Source organism: Phyllostomus discolor, chromosome 14 (genome assembly GCF_004126475.2).
Source record: "Phyllostomus discolor isolate MPI-MPIP mPhyDis1 chromosome 14, mPhyDis1.pri.v3, whole genome shotgun sequence".
NCBI classification, from domain to species: Eukaryota; Metazoa; Chordata; class Mammalia; order Chiroptera; family Phyllostomidae; genus Phyllostomus; species Phyllostomus discolor.
The window spans coordinates 22586160-22604499 of NC_040916.2; the positions used below are offsets into that span (position 1 = coordinate 22586160).

Sequence of the window (18340 nt, forward strand, 5' to 3'; positions counted from 1 at the left end):
ACACTAAGTGCAATACATCAGAAGGAAAAGGACAAGAACCACAGTAGTTCGCGCTCATGTGGGACATAAAACAGAAAGCACCCTTTGAGCAAACTCACAGGCGTAGATAACCAGTACGGGGGTTACCAGCGGGGAGGTGGGCAGGGGAGGGTGAAGAAGGTGAGGGGTCAACTCTACGGTGATGGACGGAGACTAGACTCTGGGTGGTGGGCCCACAAGGCGATATACAGGTGACGTATCATAGGATTGTCTACCTGAAGTATATGCATGTTGGTATTGACCAATGTCACCCCAATAAATATCATTTTTTAAAAAAGAGAACGTGAAGTTGCTCAGAAAATGTAGACATTATCGCAGGGAGTAAACTCTTCATCCTGGCAGCGCGCACACACACACACACACACACACACACACTCCGAAAGAAAGCAAACCTGCTGAGATGTCATCCTGGGAACTCTTGGGTGCGGTCTGAGCTTTCCGTGGCTGAAGACGCTTCATCCTGATGGGGGGGGGGGCAGGGGGGGAAGCAAGAAAACACCTCGGTCACCCCGGGCGAGGGCTCGCTGGGGAGGAACGCCTCCTACACCTGGTAAAACCGGCGGTCTCTCGGACCCCGCACTCGCTGGCCCGGGGCTGAGACCGCTCTGCCGCAGAGACCCCGGGCCGGACTCACAAACATAAAGCGCTTTTTAGACAAAGTGCCAAACTTGCAGGATAAATGAATTGGGGCAACAAAGTTCCAATTCCCCCTCATAGGGGAGTGCACTTTTGCTCAGAAGCCCCTGGGGAGTCCGGTCCATAGTCCAGTTTCCATTCATAGTCCACGCAGAATATTTATCAGCACTACTTGATTCTGATGGGACTTAAGGGCTCCCGGGAGGCACAGAGCGGTGGGGGTAAAGGTTAAAGGTGTGGGGCCCGCTCCCTCCGCGATCCCGTCTCCCCCGGCCGCCGCGCACCGCGGTTTCACTGCGCACGCGTCTACGTCTCAGCCCAGAACCAAGGGCCCCGGGTCACCCAGGGAACCGTAACACCTACTCCTGCCCCGCGTAGAGACCCACGATTCTCCCACGCGGCGGCTCTCTGGACCAGGACAAAGTGTCCGGATGGGCATTCGATCACACAGAACCTTTCCGACTGGCCACAGAGAAGGGTGGCCGTGGGCAACCGCCGCCAGTGCGGCCAGGCGGGTCTGCTCCCTTAGTGCCCGGCCCGGGGCGGGCCCACGTTCGGAGTTTTTACATCCAGTACAGACTGGGTCCTTCTCGTGTGGCAGTGAAGCACGGGAGAAAACACACCCCCGAAGCCCCACGAATCGAAAGTCAGGCTGAACTGTGTTTCTGATATGCTGGCTCCGGGCGAGAAAGCGGCGAATGGCGGCCAAACTGCGCACAGGGACTGTCGTTGCTACGAAGCAGCAGACGGGGCCCTAGAGTCTCGGCGGGTCTGTGCAAGCCGCCGAGGCCAGCGTGCCAGCTGCACCGGGAGGCGGTGTCGGCCTCTGCCTAGTCGTCAGAGACCTCCCTGCCCTGCTCCCCGCCCTGTTCCCCGTCCTGTTCCCTGTCCTGTTCCCCGTCCTGTCGCTGTGCAGGCGGAAAGGACGAGCAGGCCCGCTGCAGCAGCTTCACCAGCAGTTCAGGCAGAAAGGTGAGACCAACGTTGGGGGGGGCGTGTCTCACCATCTGATCTAACCCAAATCTGAAACCAGCCGGGAAGCCCATCCCCTTAAGCACCCCCTTAAGCACCCCCTCAACACTCCACCCCCTGTCTCTCCACCCGCCACCCTGGGTCCCCAGACCTACAGGAGAAGCGTGAAGCCACGTCCCGGTGGACCCCTCTGACTTACCTGCGACTCACGAAAGCCTCAAAGGAAAGCGTCTGCTCGTCTGGGACCGTCGCAGCCCTCGGCTGCGCCTGAGGAAGAACGTCTCGGTGAGAACACAGCCCCGGGGAGTGCGTCGCACCACCTCGGCCCGCTCAGGCCACACCTCCTGGCGGAGGGACGCACGCGGCCTTTCGTGAGACGCAGGAGCCGGGAGGGGTCGCCCCGCTCCTGGGGTCTAGGGGCTGCCTCTTCCCCGGTCATCAGAGTTTGAAGTTAGACACCTGGCAACGAGGAAGCCTTCCCGTTCCCATCGATGAGCTGGCACAACACTCTCCGGGCCCTGGGTTCCCCGTCACTTTCTCACAGACACCCCTGCCCCCTGCATCCCCCCCCCCCCGCCCCCCGGGACCTCCTTGTCCCCCAGGCTTCTGCTACCGGAATACGTGTAACCCTTTTGGCTGCGTCCACTTGCCTCCTGTCTGCCTTCCCTCAGAGCCTTTCAGCCTCACAGGGCAGAGACCACACCTCTAGTTTTGCATTTCCAGGCCCTAAAATCGTGCCCGTTTAAGAAACATTTGCTGACCAAATTAGTGACTGAGTGAGCCCGCTCTGAAGCACAGTTGAAAGTGCCGAGCGTGCTGGCCCTGGCTGAGTAGCTCAGCTGGTGAGAGAACCAGCCTGATGCGCCAAGGTTGCGGGTTCGATGCCCCATCAGGGCATGCATACAAGACACAACCGATGAATGCCTAAATACATGGAACAACAAATTGATCTCTATGTGTGTGTGTGTGTGTGTGTGTGTCTCTCTCTCTAAAAGATCAACAGAACATTTTGAAAAGAAAAAAGAGTGTCAGCATGCCCTCCATTCAGCCATCCCTGGAAGCTCCCCACCATCGCTCTCCGCAGGGGGTCCTCCCACACTGAGTGACGGAGCCCCCCGGCCCAGGTGCCACAGGAACGCCAGCAGGCATCCCAGCCGGGTCCTGTTTAGGGTTTTCATGTTATTGACAGTCACCCATTTTATGCTTTTACTTGAAGAAATACTTTTCTATTGCTCATCATTTTTTAAAACTGAGACCTAATTCACATTCCATAAAATTGGTGCACTGCCTTGGTGCACAACTCCGTGGTTTTTAGTGTAATATATTAGCAAAGGTGCACAGCGATCCCCGCTACCTGCTACCAGAACGTCCTCATGGCTCCAAGAAAGGAACCCTGTACTCGAGCATCACCCCTCTTCCCCCGGGTCCTGAGCACCCACCATCTGTGATCTGTCTCCGGGGGACTTTCCTACTCTGGACACTTCAAGTACATGGAATCGCACAACATGTGGTCTTTACCGCCCATTTTCTTCCAAAGTCCTGTAGCTTCGTAGCAAGTTTTGAAACCAAAAGTGTGTTTCTTTCAACTTTGTGCTTCTTCTAACGATGGTTCGGCTATTACGCCGCAGCTCTTGCATTTCCCTATGGATTTTGAGACCTGCTTGTCAACTTCTGCAAGAAAGGCCTCTGGGATTTCAAGAGCAACGGCACTGAGTCTGTGGGTCAGTGTGGGGCAGTATCGTCACCGTAGCGATAATAAGCCTTCTAGTCCATGAGCATGGGGCTATTTTTATTTCTTTAGGTCTTCTTTAATTTTTTTTCTATAACATTCTATAGATTTTTAAAAAGATTTTATTTACTTATTTTTAGAGAGGGAAGGGAGGGAGAAAGAGAGAGAGAGAGAGAGAAACATCAATGTGCGGTTGCTGGGGGCCGTGGCCTGCAACCTGGGTATGTGCCCTGACTGGGAATAGAACCTGTGATTCCTGGTTCACAGCCCGTACTCAGTCCACTGAGCTACGCCAACCAGGGCTATTCTACAGATTTTGATATACAAGTCTTACCTTTCTTTTGTTACATTTATTCCTACATATCTTAATTTTTGAGCCTATTGCAAATGGGATTGCTTTCTCAATTTTTTTGGATGGTTCATTGCCAGTGCACGGAAATGAACTTAACTTTGTGTTTTGATCTTCTGTCCTGTGACTCTGCTGTACTCGTTTACTAGCTGAAATGGTTGGTGTGGGGGGAGGTGGCAGGGGAGGGTCCGTGAGGACTTTCTGCAGGAAGGGTCGCGGCATCTGCAAATACAGTTTCACGCTCTGCTTTTTAGTCTGACGCCTTCTGTCCCGCGCCCGTCTGTGTCACCCCCCGACTCCCAACTCCCCCCACCCCGCCTCACCGTTCTCATTTCCCAGCACGAGGCGCACAGCTGCCTGTTCCTGACCAGCGCCGGGTGGGTCGGCTTCCTCCGGGCCTGAGAGGAGAGGGACGAGAGCAGGGAGGAAGTGCTGTGGTACCTGGGTCAGCAGGGGAGTGGGAGGGGGTGCAGGGGGAGGGAGGGGACAGCCCTTCCTTCGTGAAGCCGAGATGGACACTCTGGTCCCAGCCCGGCGGTGGCCTCGGTGCCCCGGTGTGCGGTGTGCAGGCGTGTGACAGCTGGCAGAAGGGGCTGGGGCTGGACCCAGGCCTGAGCTTGCAGTCTGAGGGGCTGCCCTCTCCCCCTTTCGTACAAAGGACACGCCATGGCGACTAGCTGAGGGCCCCTGACGGCCTGAGAACAGGGAACAGAAGCCTTCCCCTCTGCACACCTTCCATGGGCCCCCCTTTTCCCAGGTCTTAGCCCGACATCAGCTCTTCCGCACACACTGTCCGGCCTGGGGTGTCCCTTCACGACCTCCCGAGGGCCACGGGTTCAGCCCCAAGCAGAGCTGGGGCTTGTGGGGGGGGGGTCCCGAGCTCCTCCCGCCCGGCAGCAGGGACAGCACAGCGCCCCGTCTGCGCTCAGCGGCTTCTTCCCGCCCTCACTCCTGCCCAGGCGCCAAGGGAGGCTTCTGAGCCTTTGCACTTGCAACCGGAGGCGCTCGCTCGCTTGCTTGCTCGCACCAGTGGTGGCTTGTAGTTAGGGAGCGAATGTCAACTTGAGGCCACCGTTCTGTCTGGGGGTTCTCTGCCATCTCCTTCACTCGCAGTGACAGCAGAGTGGTGAGAGGAGCTCACAGGAAGCGTGGGCCCTGGGGGAGGCGGGTCCAGGGGCAAGCAGTAGCCCATCACCGGCCCTGGAGCCTCCTCCTGCCCTTGGGTCTGGTCGTGGCGACGGCCGTGCCCTGGGCGCATGCACAGCAGGGAGAGGAGGCACGTGTTTAAGCTGCTAGGGGAGCACTGGGTGCGTGACCTGTCCCAGTGGGTCTGGTGTGGCTCCGTCCTGCGAACGACCCAGCACTGGGGGGAGGCATTATTGCAGGTTTGAGGACTACAAACTGGGGACAGAGCTGGATTCTTCTGCCAAATGTTTAAAACACATTGCATTGTTACAGGCCATTTTAAAAGAATCCTCCCTCGCAGTATCACCGCACTGCGGGCTGGCATGTTACAGGGCAAGTGTGAGTGACTGTGCTCATGCATTCGGCCACAAAGCCTTCATTGTGGGGCCACCGTGCTGGGGCAGGCCGCGGAGATGAAGGAGACCGAGTTCGTGGCCCAAAGGAAGACCAGGGAAGAGTGCAGACTCGTGCACTTGCCCATTCCAGTTAGGGCTGGGGACGGCAAGGGAAGCGAGACACAGCTTCCCGGCTGGCACCTCCCGGCAGGCTGTGCACGACGCGGTGCGGAAGGCACTGTGACGGAAATACACTGAGGCCACCCGGGCAGGGGCTGGGTCACAGAGGGAGGGTGGGTCTGGGAAGGGTGAGAGGAGCAGGAAGCGCTCCGCTTGGGTGGGTGTTGCGGGGAGAGCAGGGGGAGGGAGGGCATGCCAACCTGGAAGACAACCTAGGCGCGAGGGGCAGGAGTGTCCCGCGGGAGGAGGGGCGCCCTGAGAGGAGAGGCTGGGGGGCACAGTGAGAGGAAGGGCCCTGTGCCGGCCCCTCTGCTTCTGGAGCAGTTCACCGTCCGCGTCTTTCCGGAGGTCCCGGGTGGTATCCCCTCCGTCCCCCCTCACATTTCTGCGTCCTGAGACTCAGACACCTCCCGGAGTCTGCGACGCAAGCGTGGACGCATTGGGTAGCACTGAAGAGGCAAGGAAACTTCTGGGCCTCTAGCAAGGAGAGAGACTACGTCTCACTGGAGGGATCAGGAAGGGCCCAGAGGGTCTACCAAGAAATGAGGTCAAGTGCGGGACTCCGCCGGCCTCCGAGTCCTCCCTCCTGGCCGGCTCCCCTTCCCAGCCCTGGAACTGAGGCCACATCCTCGGGCTGCGTCCCCTTTCACTCCCGGCTCCCTCTAGGCTGGCTCCACAGTGGCGGCAGGAACGGAGCATGAACCAGCCAGGGGCTGAGCGCACAGGCCCAGGCTGACCGTCTCCAGCCCACGCCCCCGAGGAAAGGGGCTCTCAGGTGTTAACAGGCTTCTCATTTCCCATGCAGCTGTCCCCAAGGGGAGCAGGTGGCAGTGTGACGGGGAGGGAGGGCAGCCTCTCGTTGCCTGGCCAAGGTCTGCTGTGGACTCCAGCCAGTGCCTGGAGGCCACGGCCTGCTCTCCACATCTCACAGCTGGGAACGTCCTAATGTCCGAGGCCAATACCTGCCCAAGTCCCCGAGGTCTGGCTCGTGGCCCAGGTCCGTGGCCCAGGTCCATGGCCCCTTTGAATCTTTGGTAAAGAGACATAGAAATGTGTCTCTTTCCCTCCTTCTTTCTCTCTCGCCTTCAGGTGCACACACACACACCTGTCCACGTAACACAAACTGAAAATGTAAGCACCGGATGGGGACTTTAAAAATAGCCTGCTCTGAGGGGCACTGACAAATTTGCCTCTGCACTTCCTTCCCTCCGGCACCTCCGTTCCTTTTCTCCTTTCCACTCCTGCCTTAGCCGAGGCGGGTCGCCTGGCTCAGCTCTTTCAATGAACCCAAGGAGGAAACTGTGGCCCCCAAGGGGGAAGGGGTTTGTCCGACAGCACGTCTGTTTCACTTGTCAGCCAGAAAGTTCTCTGGATGAAGGGTCAAAGGGGACCGCAGACTCCTGGGGTCCATATGAGGGCGCCACGATGCCCATATCCCTCAGAATCCAAAGAGAGGTGCTTGGAGAACTATGTTCAGTATTCAAAAATAAAATAAATAAAACAAAAAAAAACGATTTTCAACACGCAAAAAAAAAAACCAACCCTATGGTCATTAAACCCGTTCCTACTCTCTGAAAATACCAGCCATCTTCATTAAACAAAAAAGCTAAGTGTAGTTTCCAAAATTCTCTTACTGTTCACTAGGAAAAACCTGAAACCTACACAGGGTACGCGACAGCCAGGTACCTGCCGTCCTGACGCATCAGACTCGGTCACTCTTGTTGTGGATGCTTCAGGCCGGCGGTGTCCATTACCGCCCCCTTCACACTTGCCTCTGCAGGTGTGTGCTGGGTCTACAGACACGGGAGGGAGACCTGCACGCATACAAGGCAGTTTCCACGGTGGGCACGAGCCTTTCAAAACCGAGAGCCAATGAGAGAAATCACCGAGTTCTCGGTGGGGAGAACACTGGAAGGCCCCCTTCTGCGTATTTGTTTTCTCAGCTGCCTCTCTGCACACTGTCACCAGCCAGGGCTTCTTGTCACGGGGCTGCCACAAGCAAACTAAACAATGCTCTCACCTTTCCTCTGACTCATTAGACTGGAGGACAACAGATGGTAGAGGAGACGGCGGGGGGGGGGGGGGGGGGGGGTGGCAAGAATGGAGGGAGTGGGGTGGCCTTTCACCCTCCCAGACAGGGCGGAGGTTACACGCAAGCCCAGCAGGTAGAAACGGGGTGCAGGGTTCTGAGGGTAGCTCTCTGGACGCCCCCCACACATCTGCTTTGCCTGCCCTGGAGCCCGGAGGAAGCCGCCTCCTGGCCTCAATCATCCAATTATCCAATTGCATTTCCCGTCTCTGGGCACCCCAGGTCCATGCCGGTGATGGAAGTCACCACCAAGGGAGGCGCTGCTCCACAGCCGAGATTCCTACGCGGGATGTTTAGGCTCCGTCTCTGTTTCCTTTCTTCTTGGAGAGCTCTGCCTCTCCGCTTCCGTCTCCGTTTTGTTTACTTATTTATGTTTTTTTGGTACGTTTTGTCTCCGTGTCTCTCTGAGTGTCTCTGGGCTCTGCTGTGTCTTCCCATCTCTGAGCCTGTTTCCTCTCCTGTTTCCGATCGGGGAACAGTGCGCCTCACGCGGACACAGACAGACCGACACCTGCAGTGGCCCGGGCCGCTCCCCCGCAGGCAGGCCGCCACCTGGCTGCGGATGTTCCAAGTTCTGCCCTGTGACCTGTGCCTGCGATGCGGAGGGCGCCAGGAGGCGGGACGTACACACGCACGCGCGCGCGCACGCGGGAGGTGAGGTACCTGAGCCTCCTTGCCCAGGGCAGCGATGGACGTGGACTTGGACTTGTGACCAGCCGAGACTCCGCCCTTTGCTCCGGCCAGGGAGGCTGTTGCTCTGAGCTGCCCTCTAGTGGTCATGAGTGAGCATTGCAACAGTAAAATTCTGAGCCCAGGAGGTGGCCCGCTCCTCTGTGCTGGGCATTAGCAATGCCTTCCTCCCGACCTCCCTGGCACCTGCGGTCTCAGTGCCTTGGACAGCACGGCACCCTGAGACCCACAGCAAACCTGGGAAGAGGAGGAGGAGTCCAGCGGCAGAGGGAGGCTGTCTAGATGAGAAGCCCAAGGAGACTGAGGGACTGGACGGCTTCTTGCTGGTTCTGGATCCCCCCGGCCCAGCAGGTCCCTGCTCAGCCCCTCGGTCACGGTCACGGAGGCGGGCACTCTTAGCTGCGTGCCTGTCCAGGGTGTCAGGGGATTACTGCGGTCACCCCGAGGCTCAGCGCTGCCCCTGCCCCTCCTGTGCTAAGGCCAGGCCACCACCCATCTCCGTAGCCCCTTCCACGGAAGCCTGAGTCTTTGATGCTCTTCCCCCGAGTCCTGCCGCTCAGTCTCCAGGTCTCGTCTCCGGGGCTCTTCCTCGCTTGTGGAAACACGCTCCTCCAGACCGGTGAGGGGCCCCTTCGGCCCGGATCCCGCCTGGCTCCATCTCTGCTGTCCCCTCCCCCAGCCCGCAGGGGACCTTTCTCCCTCCCACCCCCTCTGGGGTGCTTCTCCAGCAGCTGTGTGCCCGTCCCGCCCCGTCCCCTTGTCATTTATGTAGAGGGGAGCTGGTCTGCTCATCCCTGCATCTGCATGAAACCAGATGAAAAGATAAAAGGGCTCTGAAAGCCCTTGTTCACAGACTTGAGGGCCGGTCACAACGTGGCCATGGTCACTGAGCTCTCCCGGGAGCCCCCAGTAGCCCCACCCCCAGGAGCCCTGCCTGCCGGGTATTTTTTTTCAGGTGGGGAAGCTGCCTGGGTCCCCCAGAGCTCGCTCTCTCTTCCCCCAGCTCGGGAGGTGCTGACCTTACAAGCACCCTGAGTGTCGGGGGCCCTCTGCAAAGCTAGTGCCCCTGAGTGTCCCCCAGCTGCCAGGCATGGTTGACTTCTGGGTGGCGGACAGGAGGCATTTATAATGTGGAACCCCGTGTGTGTAGGGAGCCTGGGGACTCGTGGTGGTGGGAGGGAGGGAGAGACCCAGAAACGACCTGGGGGCCAAACACAGGCTGAGAAACGGCCCAAAGGCCTCGGGGCAGAGTCCCCAGTGGACTTTTTGGGTTTCCCTTTTGGCTGGCGCTCACCTCCTGCCTTTAGTCTTAGCTCTGGGAACCAAGGGCCCTGGAGAAGGGGTAGGGGGCTGGGGTCATTCATATCGTTCAGCAAATGTCCACTAAATACCCACAACACAACATCCTAGGCTCGGGCTGTGCTAAAGGGACAGGAGGTGCCTTTGGAGTCACACCCATGTCATCCCAGATCCGTGCTATGGGTTTCTGTGCAACCAGAGAAAACACTGAGTACCTGAAATGAGTCATCGGGAACTTGAAACACTCTGGGCAAATTCGTGTCCTTCTTGTATGAAATCAGAAAAGTGGCAGCGGCGTGAGGGTATCTGAGTGATGGAAACAAGCACAAGTTAGAACTACAGTCCCCAGGGTGAGGAGCCAGGCCTGTGGCCCCATTTCAGAGAGAAGCTAAGGGACACCCTGGGGAAGTCCCCCACCCCCACCCCCAGGCTGGAGGGCCCCCGGGCCATATGGGGGTTCCCCAAGATGGCTTTGCCCTCACCCTGGCTCCTCTGTCCCTTTTCTTTTGAACTAACCAATGCCAGCTGTGGATTGTCAGAGACAGTGTGCATGCAGATTAAGGGAGGAAAAAATAATTGTGTATGACGCAGATGCTTGATGGGTGAAATACCGCAGCTCTCCTCCTGAGGAGACCTTCGTGGATGGGATTGTGGTTTAACAAGCGCCGGCCTTGGGGCCTGCCTGGCCCGTGTTCTTGGAGCCCGTGGCCCTGCCCTCGGAAGCACCACGCCCACTTTTTCCCGTGGAACATTTTCTCTCTCCCGCCACTGCCCCCGTTCCTTGCTTCCCAACCACAGCAGAAGTAGTGATGCTTTTCCTGGAGTGGCCGGCCCTCCGGCCAGGGCGGGTCGTGTTATCACAGTCCCCGGGGGCCGAGGCGTGCAGAGGCCTGGTCGCCTTCCATCCACCACAAGCCTGTGGCCTTGCCTCACGGCCCACCCCTCCCAGAGCAGGGGCTCCCTCCACACCCCAGGAAGCAAAAATGGGGAGGAATGAGGAGCCCCTGTTGTTTCGAGCAGCGGCACCGGAAAGGCCCCCTACCCACGAGTCCCCCGGGAGCTGAAACACAGAAACTTGCTCACGAGCAAGGGGTTTGGGAGGGGCAGAGCGGTGAGACTGTAGGAGATGATCTCAGACTGACACCCGGGCCGTGGCTCCTCCATGGAGGCAGGAATGTGAGGTTCTAGATTTCGACGGTTAAAATGTCAGCGGTTCATACGGAAGCAGAGGAGAAAAGGTAGGATGATGGGGAGGATGAAAGTGTTTTGACAGGCAGTGTCAAGGGGCAAAATTCTCTTGATGGCTGAGTGGTGGGGGCAGAAACGGAAGTCACTTCAGATCTGTCTCCTCCCCTCCAGCTGAGCTCTCCACTCCTCACTCACCTCTGTCTGAGATCCCCAGATCATGGCCGCCTTTTGAGCATTTGACGTGGGTTTCTCCACTGGCCAGACATGTCCCTCTGATAACCCCCCACCCTCTCTTCCTAAGAAATCGTCTTCAGTGTGACCTTGCACTGTTCACCCCCCGTGGCGGAGCTGTTACCTTTGGGGGAGGCTGAGCAGTAGGGGCTTATTTCTGCGGCTGGCGTCGCTAAGCCACGGAACCTTGTCAAACTTGGGAACAGGAACCTGGAGAGAAACGGAGAGAGATCATTTTGCAGAACCCATTGTGCTTGACCGTTGCGGCCACTGTGATGACCAGAGCAAGCTGATGGCAGCTAGACAGCAGTGGGTACATTTTCGTGACTTACGGTTGACTGTTCTGAGTCTCCCATAAAGAGGCCAAGAGCAAATGGGGGTCCCCGCTGGACTGACGAAGCACTGCAAGCTCCGCCGGTTTGCCCAGCCACGCAGCACACAACGCTGGGGAGTGGCTCCAGGTTTCCTGACTTTTGTGTCTTGTGTTCTCTTGTCCCTTTGCTTCTGGGTCTTGTCCACCCGTTTATGCATCCTCGAGTATTCCCATGCACTGCGCTCAGTGCATGCCCTGCCCTGGTCTCCGGCCGTGTCCCGCTCACCCCTTCTCCGAGGCACAGAGGGAAGGACCGCGCTGTGACGCTGTAGGTCGCTGGACGTTCATCTCAGTGAACCCACTTCCCAGCTGTGTGGCCTCGGGCCGACCACAGCCTCTCCAGCCTCCGTGTCGTGCCCCGAGACAGCGGGCCATCACAGGGCAGTGCAAGGGACAGAAAGCTCCCGGAGAGCGGGGGTGTCGCCTGCTCCGTCCACGGCTGTACCACCAGCACCTAAAACCGCGCTCGGTCCCTGTGGGAGGGCCTGACTTCACTCTAGGATCTCCATACAAGGAGCCGTGGTCATCCCCCTTCTTCCAGCCCAGCCCAGCCCGCGCCCAGCCCTTCGGACGCCAGGTCCCCTGTCTTTCGGTCGCCGGTCGCCGGGTTGCGTTCCTAGGCTCCGAGCTTCTCGCGCCCGGAGGAGCGACCCGGAGGTCCCGCGAGCGGCCGCGAGGGGCAGCAGCGAGCACGCCGGCGGGGCGGGGGCGGGGGCGGGGGCTGCGGCGGACCCGGAAGTGCTCGCCCGCCGGCGCGACCCCGCTGCCCCCGCGCCCCGGATGGGGAAGGAGGCGGGCGTCCGTCCCCACCGGACCGCGCTCCCCTGCGACCGGGCGGGCAGGTGGGTTCCGACCGAGCAACTGTCAGTGTTTCCGGGCCTCCCTCCCGGCTGGGCGGGGAGGCGGCGGCGGGCGTCCCGGGGACGCCTTCCCGGCACCAGCGCTGTCCCCGATCGGTGGGCCGGCGCTGCCCTTGGGCGCCGTGGATCTTCCCGCCCCGGCGGTGCCCTGGCCGGGGTCCCTGCTGCGGTGGGGGCCTCCCAGGGTCCGCTTGTGTGGTGCGGCCGCACCTGTCGTGGTCTCCGCGCGACAAGTGAGGCCGGGCAGTGAGCGCTTCACACAGTTGCTGGCACGCCTGATTCCTAGTTTTCCCAGCGTGACAGGCGGGTCACTGTCTCCGATCCCCGCAAGACTTTCCTCCTTGTAAGTGGGAGGATCGCTCTTTCGAGGACGGTAACCCCAGCTAAAGGACTAAGGACGTGTCGTTTCTGAGCCCGTGGATTTGGCTAAAGGAACCGTGGAGCTCACACTTGTCTCTGAGGGGCAGTTTGCTGTTGCCCTCGGACCTCTTTAGTACTAGATGCCTTGGAGACCCCGGTTAAAGCCCTGGGTCCTGTCCCTAGACATTCGCGTAAGTGGCAGCGACAAGCACGCCGTGACAGGGCTTGGGGACGCTCCGAGCCCATCCACAGGCCTCAGGGGTGTGAACCCCGAGTTAAGAGCTGGTTAGGAGGGAGGCGCAGGCTTTGGGGTCAGACTTGGCACCTGGCTCCACCTTTTACCACTGTTAACTTGGGCCAGAGTTACCGGAGCGATTCCAGTCTCAGCTCTTTTATCCAAGCGGGACTAACACTAACGTGAGCTCACAGGGCTGGGGCGATGAGATGGAAGAAGCCACGTGAGGCACTTAGCACACCCCGGGCACTCAGTGATGTCTGCTCTGACCCCAGGGATGATCATTTCAAATCCGAAAGGCAGTTTTAAAGTCTGTAATTGTAACAGGGCCACCACATACAATTTGCTCAGACTTTTCCTAAAGTGAGTTGGTCTGATTTCAACTCAGCCCTACCCTTGACCTTCACAAGCCTTATGGGTTCCTGGTCTGTCTTTTTCTAGGAACTTGCCTCAGGGAAGGAACTTGCCCCTCGCAGGGCTCGCCTGCGCTGCTGCTTTGAAAGCAAGGCGAGGCTGGCACCGCGTCAGCCACCACACAGCATGGGCTTTCCAGAGAGGTCCTCGTCCCAGACCCCGTAGAGGACGGGAGCCACCTGGACTTCGGGGAGGGACAGTGGACAGGCCTGAGGGCCAGGGCAGGGATGACGTGTGCCCAGCCCGTGACCGGCACCACAGGGATCAGGTGGCAGAAGGTCTTGTACGAGCGACAGCCCTTCCCTGACAACTACGTGGACCAGCGCTTCCTGGAGGAGCTCCGGAAGAACATCCACGCCCGGAAGTACCAGTACTGGGCCGTGGTGTTCGAGTCCAGCGTGGTGATCCAGCAGCTGTGCTGCGTCTGCGTTTTTGGGGTCATCTGGTGGTACATGGACGAGGGTCTTCTGGCCCCGCATTGGCTTTTTGGGACCGGCCTGGCTCTCTCGCTGATCGGCTACGTTCTGTTCGATCTCGTGGACGGAGGGGAGGGGCGGAGGAAGAGCGGGCGGACCCGGTGGGCTGACCTCAAGAGCGCCCTGGTCTTCATCACCTTCACGTACGGCTTTTCGCCCGTGCTGAAGACCCTGACGGAGTCCGTCAGCACCGACACCATCTACGCCATGTCCGTCTTCATGCTCTTGGGCCACCTCATCTTCTTCGACTACGGCGCCAACGCCGCCATCGTGTCCAGCACCCTGTCCTTGAACATGGCCATCTTTGCCTCTGTCTGCCTGGCCTCACGCCTGCCCCGGTCCCTGCACGCCTTCATCATGGTGACCTTTGCCATCCAGATCTTTGCCCTGTGGCCCATGCTACAGAAGAAACTGAAGGCGTGCACTCCCCGCAGCTACGTGGGGGTCACGCTGCTCTTCGCAGGCTCCGCCTTCGGGGGCCTGCTGTCCATCAGTGCCGTGGGGGCCACCCTCTTCGCGCTGCTGCTGGTGTCCATCTCCTGCCTCTGCCCTTTCTACCTCATCCGCCTGCAGCTTTTTAAAGAAAACATCCATGGGCCGTGGGATGAGGCAGAGATCAAAGAAGACCTGTCCAGGTTCCTCAGCTAAGTTAGGGACCTCCGTTCCGTTACTCAGGCCAGCCGGTGGACCGGCCCTCCGGCCAGCATTCCCTCGGAGGCCGAGTGCCATTCTGGAAGCAGCGGGCCGTGCGGGCGGGAGAACCGAGGTGGGAAGGAGCAGCGAACCAAAGGCTGGGGCGGTGGCCGTGCTCATCCTTCCTGTTTGGCGGATGGAGAAGCCCGGGGGCCCCAAGGGATGATGGCCTCCGGTGTCGCACTCACCCTAACAGGCGGAGTGATGTGGTTTCTATTTATTAAAAACTTAACAACGTATCCAGAAAAATTGCGTCAGGGTTTTCTGTAAGCAGAAGGCAGATGATAAAAGTGTGTGTGTGTGTGTGTCAATAAAGCCACTTCCCTACGCTTTCCGGTGGACCGATGCAGCCTCTGGTACTCGCCCAGAGCTCAGGTCCTAGGACCCTGGGCGCCACGTCCAGTTCTGCCGCCCAAAACTGCAGGGTTAGTCGCGTGGCCTCGACTCAGAGTTTCTACTTCGTTCCTAGTGCAGCACGTGTGGGTCGTAGTGCACAGGAACATGTTGGGGGAATTCGAAGAGGATGGAGGTCAAGCTGAGCTGGAATATTAGGAAATAATTCCGAGGGGAGGTGGCGTTTGACGTTAGTCTTGGAGGTTAGGTGAGACTTTAAGTGGGAGGTTAAGTGGGCAGAAGGCAGTTCTAGGGCAAAGCGTCTGGGGCCGTCCGGCGCCAGGTCAGTGGGAGCGGCCGGGGCGGCTCGCGCAGCGGACCAGGGGCGACTGGAAAACGAGGGCGCGCGCCCTGCACCGGGAAGCGGAGGCGGCCACCGCTCTGCGTCGTCACGGGACGGCTAGTCAGAATTCGGGCCTGGCTTCGGATCTTTAGAATGCCAAATAAATTCTCCCTGAAATCCCAATAGCTGTCCGTGTCGAAGGTCACAAGCAGCACGTTTTATTTGGGCGCCTGATGCTGCCGCGCAGGGATCTGAGCGTGGCAGCGCGCGCTGGTTCTGTGTGGCGACCCAGCTGGTGTCAGGGTCGTGCCCTCAGGCTGCCGTCAGTGCTGCAGCGTTTGGAGTGCGCCTCTGGGCAGCTGGCTTCAGTTGCGGAGTTAAGAATGCATGCTGAGCGTATTTGAGGAAGCACACAGAGCCATCGTTGACACCTTCTAAGCCAAAGGCTGAAGGTCAAGAAAAACAAAAGCCAGCCAGCAGAGGGCATCGGTCACACGGTTTTACAAAGTTTCACACTGGTTGCACGCAGGGAAGGGCTGCACACAGTGCCACCTTGTGGAAGTTATTGGTATTCCCTCTTACAATGAAATGCAAGAAGAGTCTTGGGACACTTGCTGAGCCGTGGTTTGGGAAATAGCTGAGGTCCCCGCAAATTCAGGAAATACTCAGCACACCGTGGTGTTTGCTGAATTGTCACAGCTGCACTGTCCAGCGCCCAGCGTGTACCAGGCACTGCGTTGGGCACTTTGTTGTCTTAACAATTCTATCACCCAGGTACTGTTTTCATTTCCAAGTTGAGGAGACTGAAAATTCTGCCAACATCTAACGAAACCTTCCCTGCCCGCCAAGGCCTGTCTCTGCTTACTTGGTATCATCACCATTTTGTGTCTGGCCTCGGGAATTTACTGAACAGATATTTGCTAAGGACTAGCTACATGACAAATTGTTTATGTGATTGTTACGTATCTGTCACTAAGACGGACAAAGGTGCTTGACCAGGTAGAGCTTACACTCCGGCAGGGGAAGACAGATGGTAGGCATTATAGAAGAAGGTGATACATGCTATGGGAAAGAAGCAAGTTTTTTTTTTTTTTTTTTAAATTTCAATCATTGTTCAAGAAGCAAGGTTTTAACCAAGGGGGTCAGGGTAGGTCTCTGGGAAAAGGTAACAATTAAGCAGAGACCTGGAGCCAGGTTGGGGCGGGGGAGACAAAAGAGTGGATACACAGGCCCCTTAAGAGACTGAAGGACGAGTGTTTCAATGTTGTTATTTGTCACTTCAGAAATAGACCGTCATCCTCTGTCACCCACTTCGGTGACTTCTCCCTTCCTGTCTCGAGGATCCTGCCATCTCTCTGGCCCCCTGGGCCGGCTGTGGGCTTCCTGCCTGCCTGGACAGGGCCCCCCGTTCATGAGGGGCCTTGAAGACCGGAACTGGGCTGGAGATCAGGGCGGGATATAAAGTACCGTAGGACTCGACTTGATCAGAAACAGCGGGAGGAGCAGTTTGTGGCCTCCACCCCAGCCTAACGCGCTGGCGATACCGTGACTCAGCAGTGACAGGCAGCGTAAGAAACCCCAACGAAAACGGGCGCGTATGCCGGGAGTGGAGGTGGCTGGCGTGTCCTCTGACTGATAAGTCAGAGACAGACTCTGTCGTATTATCAAAGGCTACAGAAGCCTTTTTCTTCTTCAGCAACTCTTATCTTCCCGTGGGTGAGGTTCGTGCTTTTTTAACGGATTCACAGTCGCAAAGGTGTCCTTCAGAATTGCGTGGAACGGAGCCAAAGACTCCAGTAACAATTTTCCGAGTTTTTAAAAAATAATATTGAATGTTGCATTACAAAACAAATGTTGGCCAGTACTACATTTTTTTCCAAGGCAGGGATGAAAAGGAAACAATTATATGATATTCCAAAACCACTGAAAGTGTCACGAATGAACAACAGAAGATATTTCCTTATCTCCTTGTGGCTTGTACCTTCTCAGACACAGGTGGCAAGCACAAGGCCCACGGGCCGAATCCGGCCCTCCACCTTGTTTCATCCAGCCCGGCACCTGGTTTCTACCCGGCGGCAGTGCCGAGCTCCTTGCCCTTAGTTAAGGAGTGGTTACATGTACACAGCCCTAAAGTTACATTCGGCCCTTTGAAGGCAACCACGAGGCTGATGGGGCCCCCGGTGAAAATGCGTGTGACACCCCTATCTGGGATGTTTGTTGAACCCCCCCCCCCCAGTCTATCTGTGGCATCCAAAGCTCATAGCCATGTATTCGCCAGTGAGACTCTGTAAGGAAAGGATCAAAAGTTTTATTTTTCCTTACCTTCAGTTCTCTTTTCTCCATCTCTTAGATGCTTCGGGTTTTTCCAGCCGGAGATTGGGGAGCTCTCACACCTCTTACTGGTTCCAGTGGAAGGCGGCCGCAGGTGCCGTCTGGATAGACCGAGAGCCTATTTGCCGGAAGCCAAAGCAACGCGAACGGAGTCGTTCAGTTTTGACACCCACCGGGTCATTTTCTCGGCCAGCACTCCGGGGATCTGGAGGCTTGCATGATGCTATGCCATTAGAGATGAGAAGTTTGGTTTCTGATTGGCCGAAATGAGTTCTACTGCTCCTGTCTTTGTCAGAGGTCAACACCAGCCTGTTCTAGAACACGAGCATGCACTGGGTGAAGTGGGTAGCCTGGCCTTGGAACTCCAGTAGCTTCCGTAGCGCTGAAGTCAGTGAGCGCTGTCCCTGGAAAAATGGCCAAGGTGCTCCTATCAGAGCAAATGCCTGTTTGTTGTGTAAGCTGCTCTGACCTTGTCGCTTGTCTGGGGGCCCCAGTCCCTAGGGCACGCTCATGCATTCAAGGGAGGGCCGATGCAGAAGGGGATGAGGACATTTAAGAAATATTTTTTATTTTTTTAAAAATTTTATATATTGACCTTTAGGAAGAGACAGAGAGGAGAGAGAGAGAGAGAGAAAGAGAGAGAAAGATATTTGTTGTCCTACTTATTTATTCATTCATCGGTTGATTCTTGCATGTGCCCTGGTCCAACACCCAACCTTGGCACATCCGTACGACACTATAACCAGCTGAGCTACCCGGCCACGGCAAGAAATCCCCTTTATTACAGGTCTAACGGTTTGTTCTTCCTGACGATCCAAGTTATGATCCAAGCTGAAGAACGCTGTACTTTTTAAACTCTTGAATGTTGAGGGAGGCGGTGGGGCAGGGGACCTGGGGAGGGGAATATCATGAAACTCAGAAACACTACGAACAGTAGATAGAGATGAACCACCTTGGCATGATTTACCTTCACTCCAGGCTGCTCCCTCCGCCCCTTTCC

General features: G+C 57.5%; 2 protein-coding genes across 6 annotated transcripts; one reads left to right on the forward strand and one right to left on the reverse strand.

The window, feature by feature from the left end:
- Window positions 1–391: 391 nt before the first annotated feature.
- On the reverse strand, window positions 392–11998 carry C14H1orf105 (chromosome 14 C1orf105 homolog). The gene is made up of 6 exons (XM_036015054.1): window positions 11255–11998; window positions 11047–11132; window positions 9719–9809; window positions 4049–4123; window positions 1843–1914; window positions 392–499 (listed from the first exon to the last, which is right to left on the reverse strand). The coding sequence occupies exons 1-5, from the start codon at window positions 11276–11278 to the stop codon at window positions 1843–1845; spliced, it is 348 nt and encodes a 115-aa protein (XP_035870947.1). The 5' UTR covers window positions 11279–11998; the 3' UTR covers window positions 392–499.
- Window positions 11999–12050: 52 nt separating this feature from the next.
- Window positions 12051–14657, forward strand: PIGC (phosphatidylinositol glycan anchor biosynthesis class C). 5 transcript variants are annotated; one of them, XM_028530658.2, is made up of 2 exons: window positions 12051–12137; window positions 13192–14657. In XM_028530658.2, exon 2 carries the CDS (start codon window positions 13392–13394, stop codon window positions 14286–14288), a length of 897 nt encoding a protein of 298 aa, XP_028386459.1. In that variant the 5' UTR covers window positions 12051–12137; window positions 13192–13391; the 3' UTR covers window positions 14289–14657. The 5 variants fall into 5 exon arrangements, with proteins under 5 accessions (XP_028386459.1, XP_028386460.1, XP_035870944.1 ...); XM_028530659.2 differs by lacking the exon at window positions 12051–12137 and adding an exon at window positions 12140–12498; XM_036015051.1 differs by lacking the exon at window positions 12051–12137 and adding an exon at window positions 12140–12401 and having other exon boundaries at window positions 13210–14657.
- Window positions 14658–18340: the final 3683 nt, after the last annotated feature.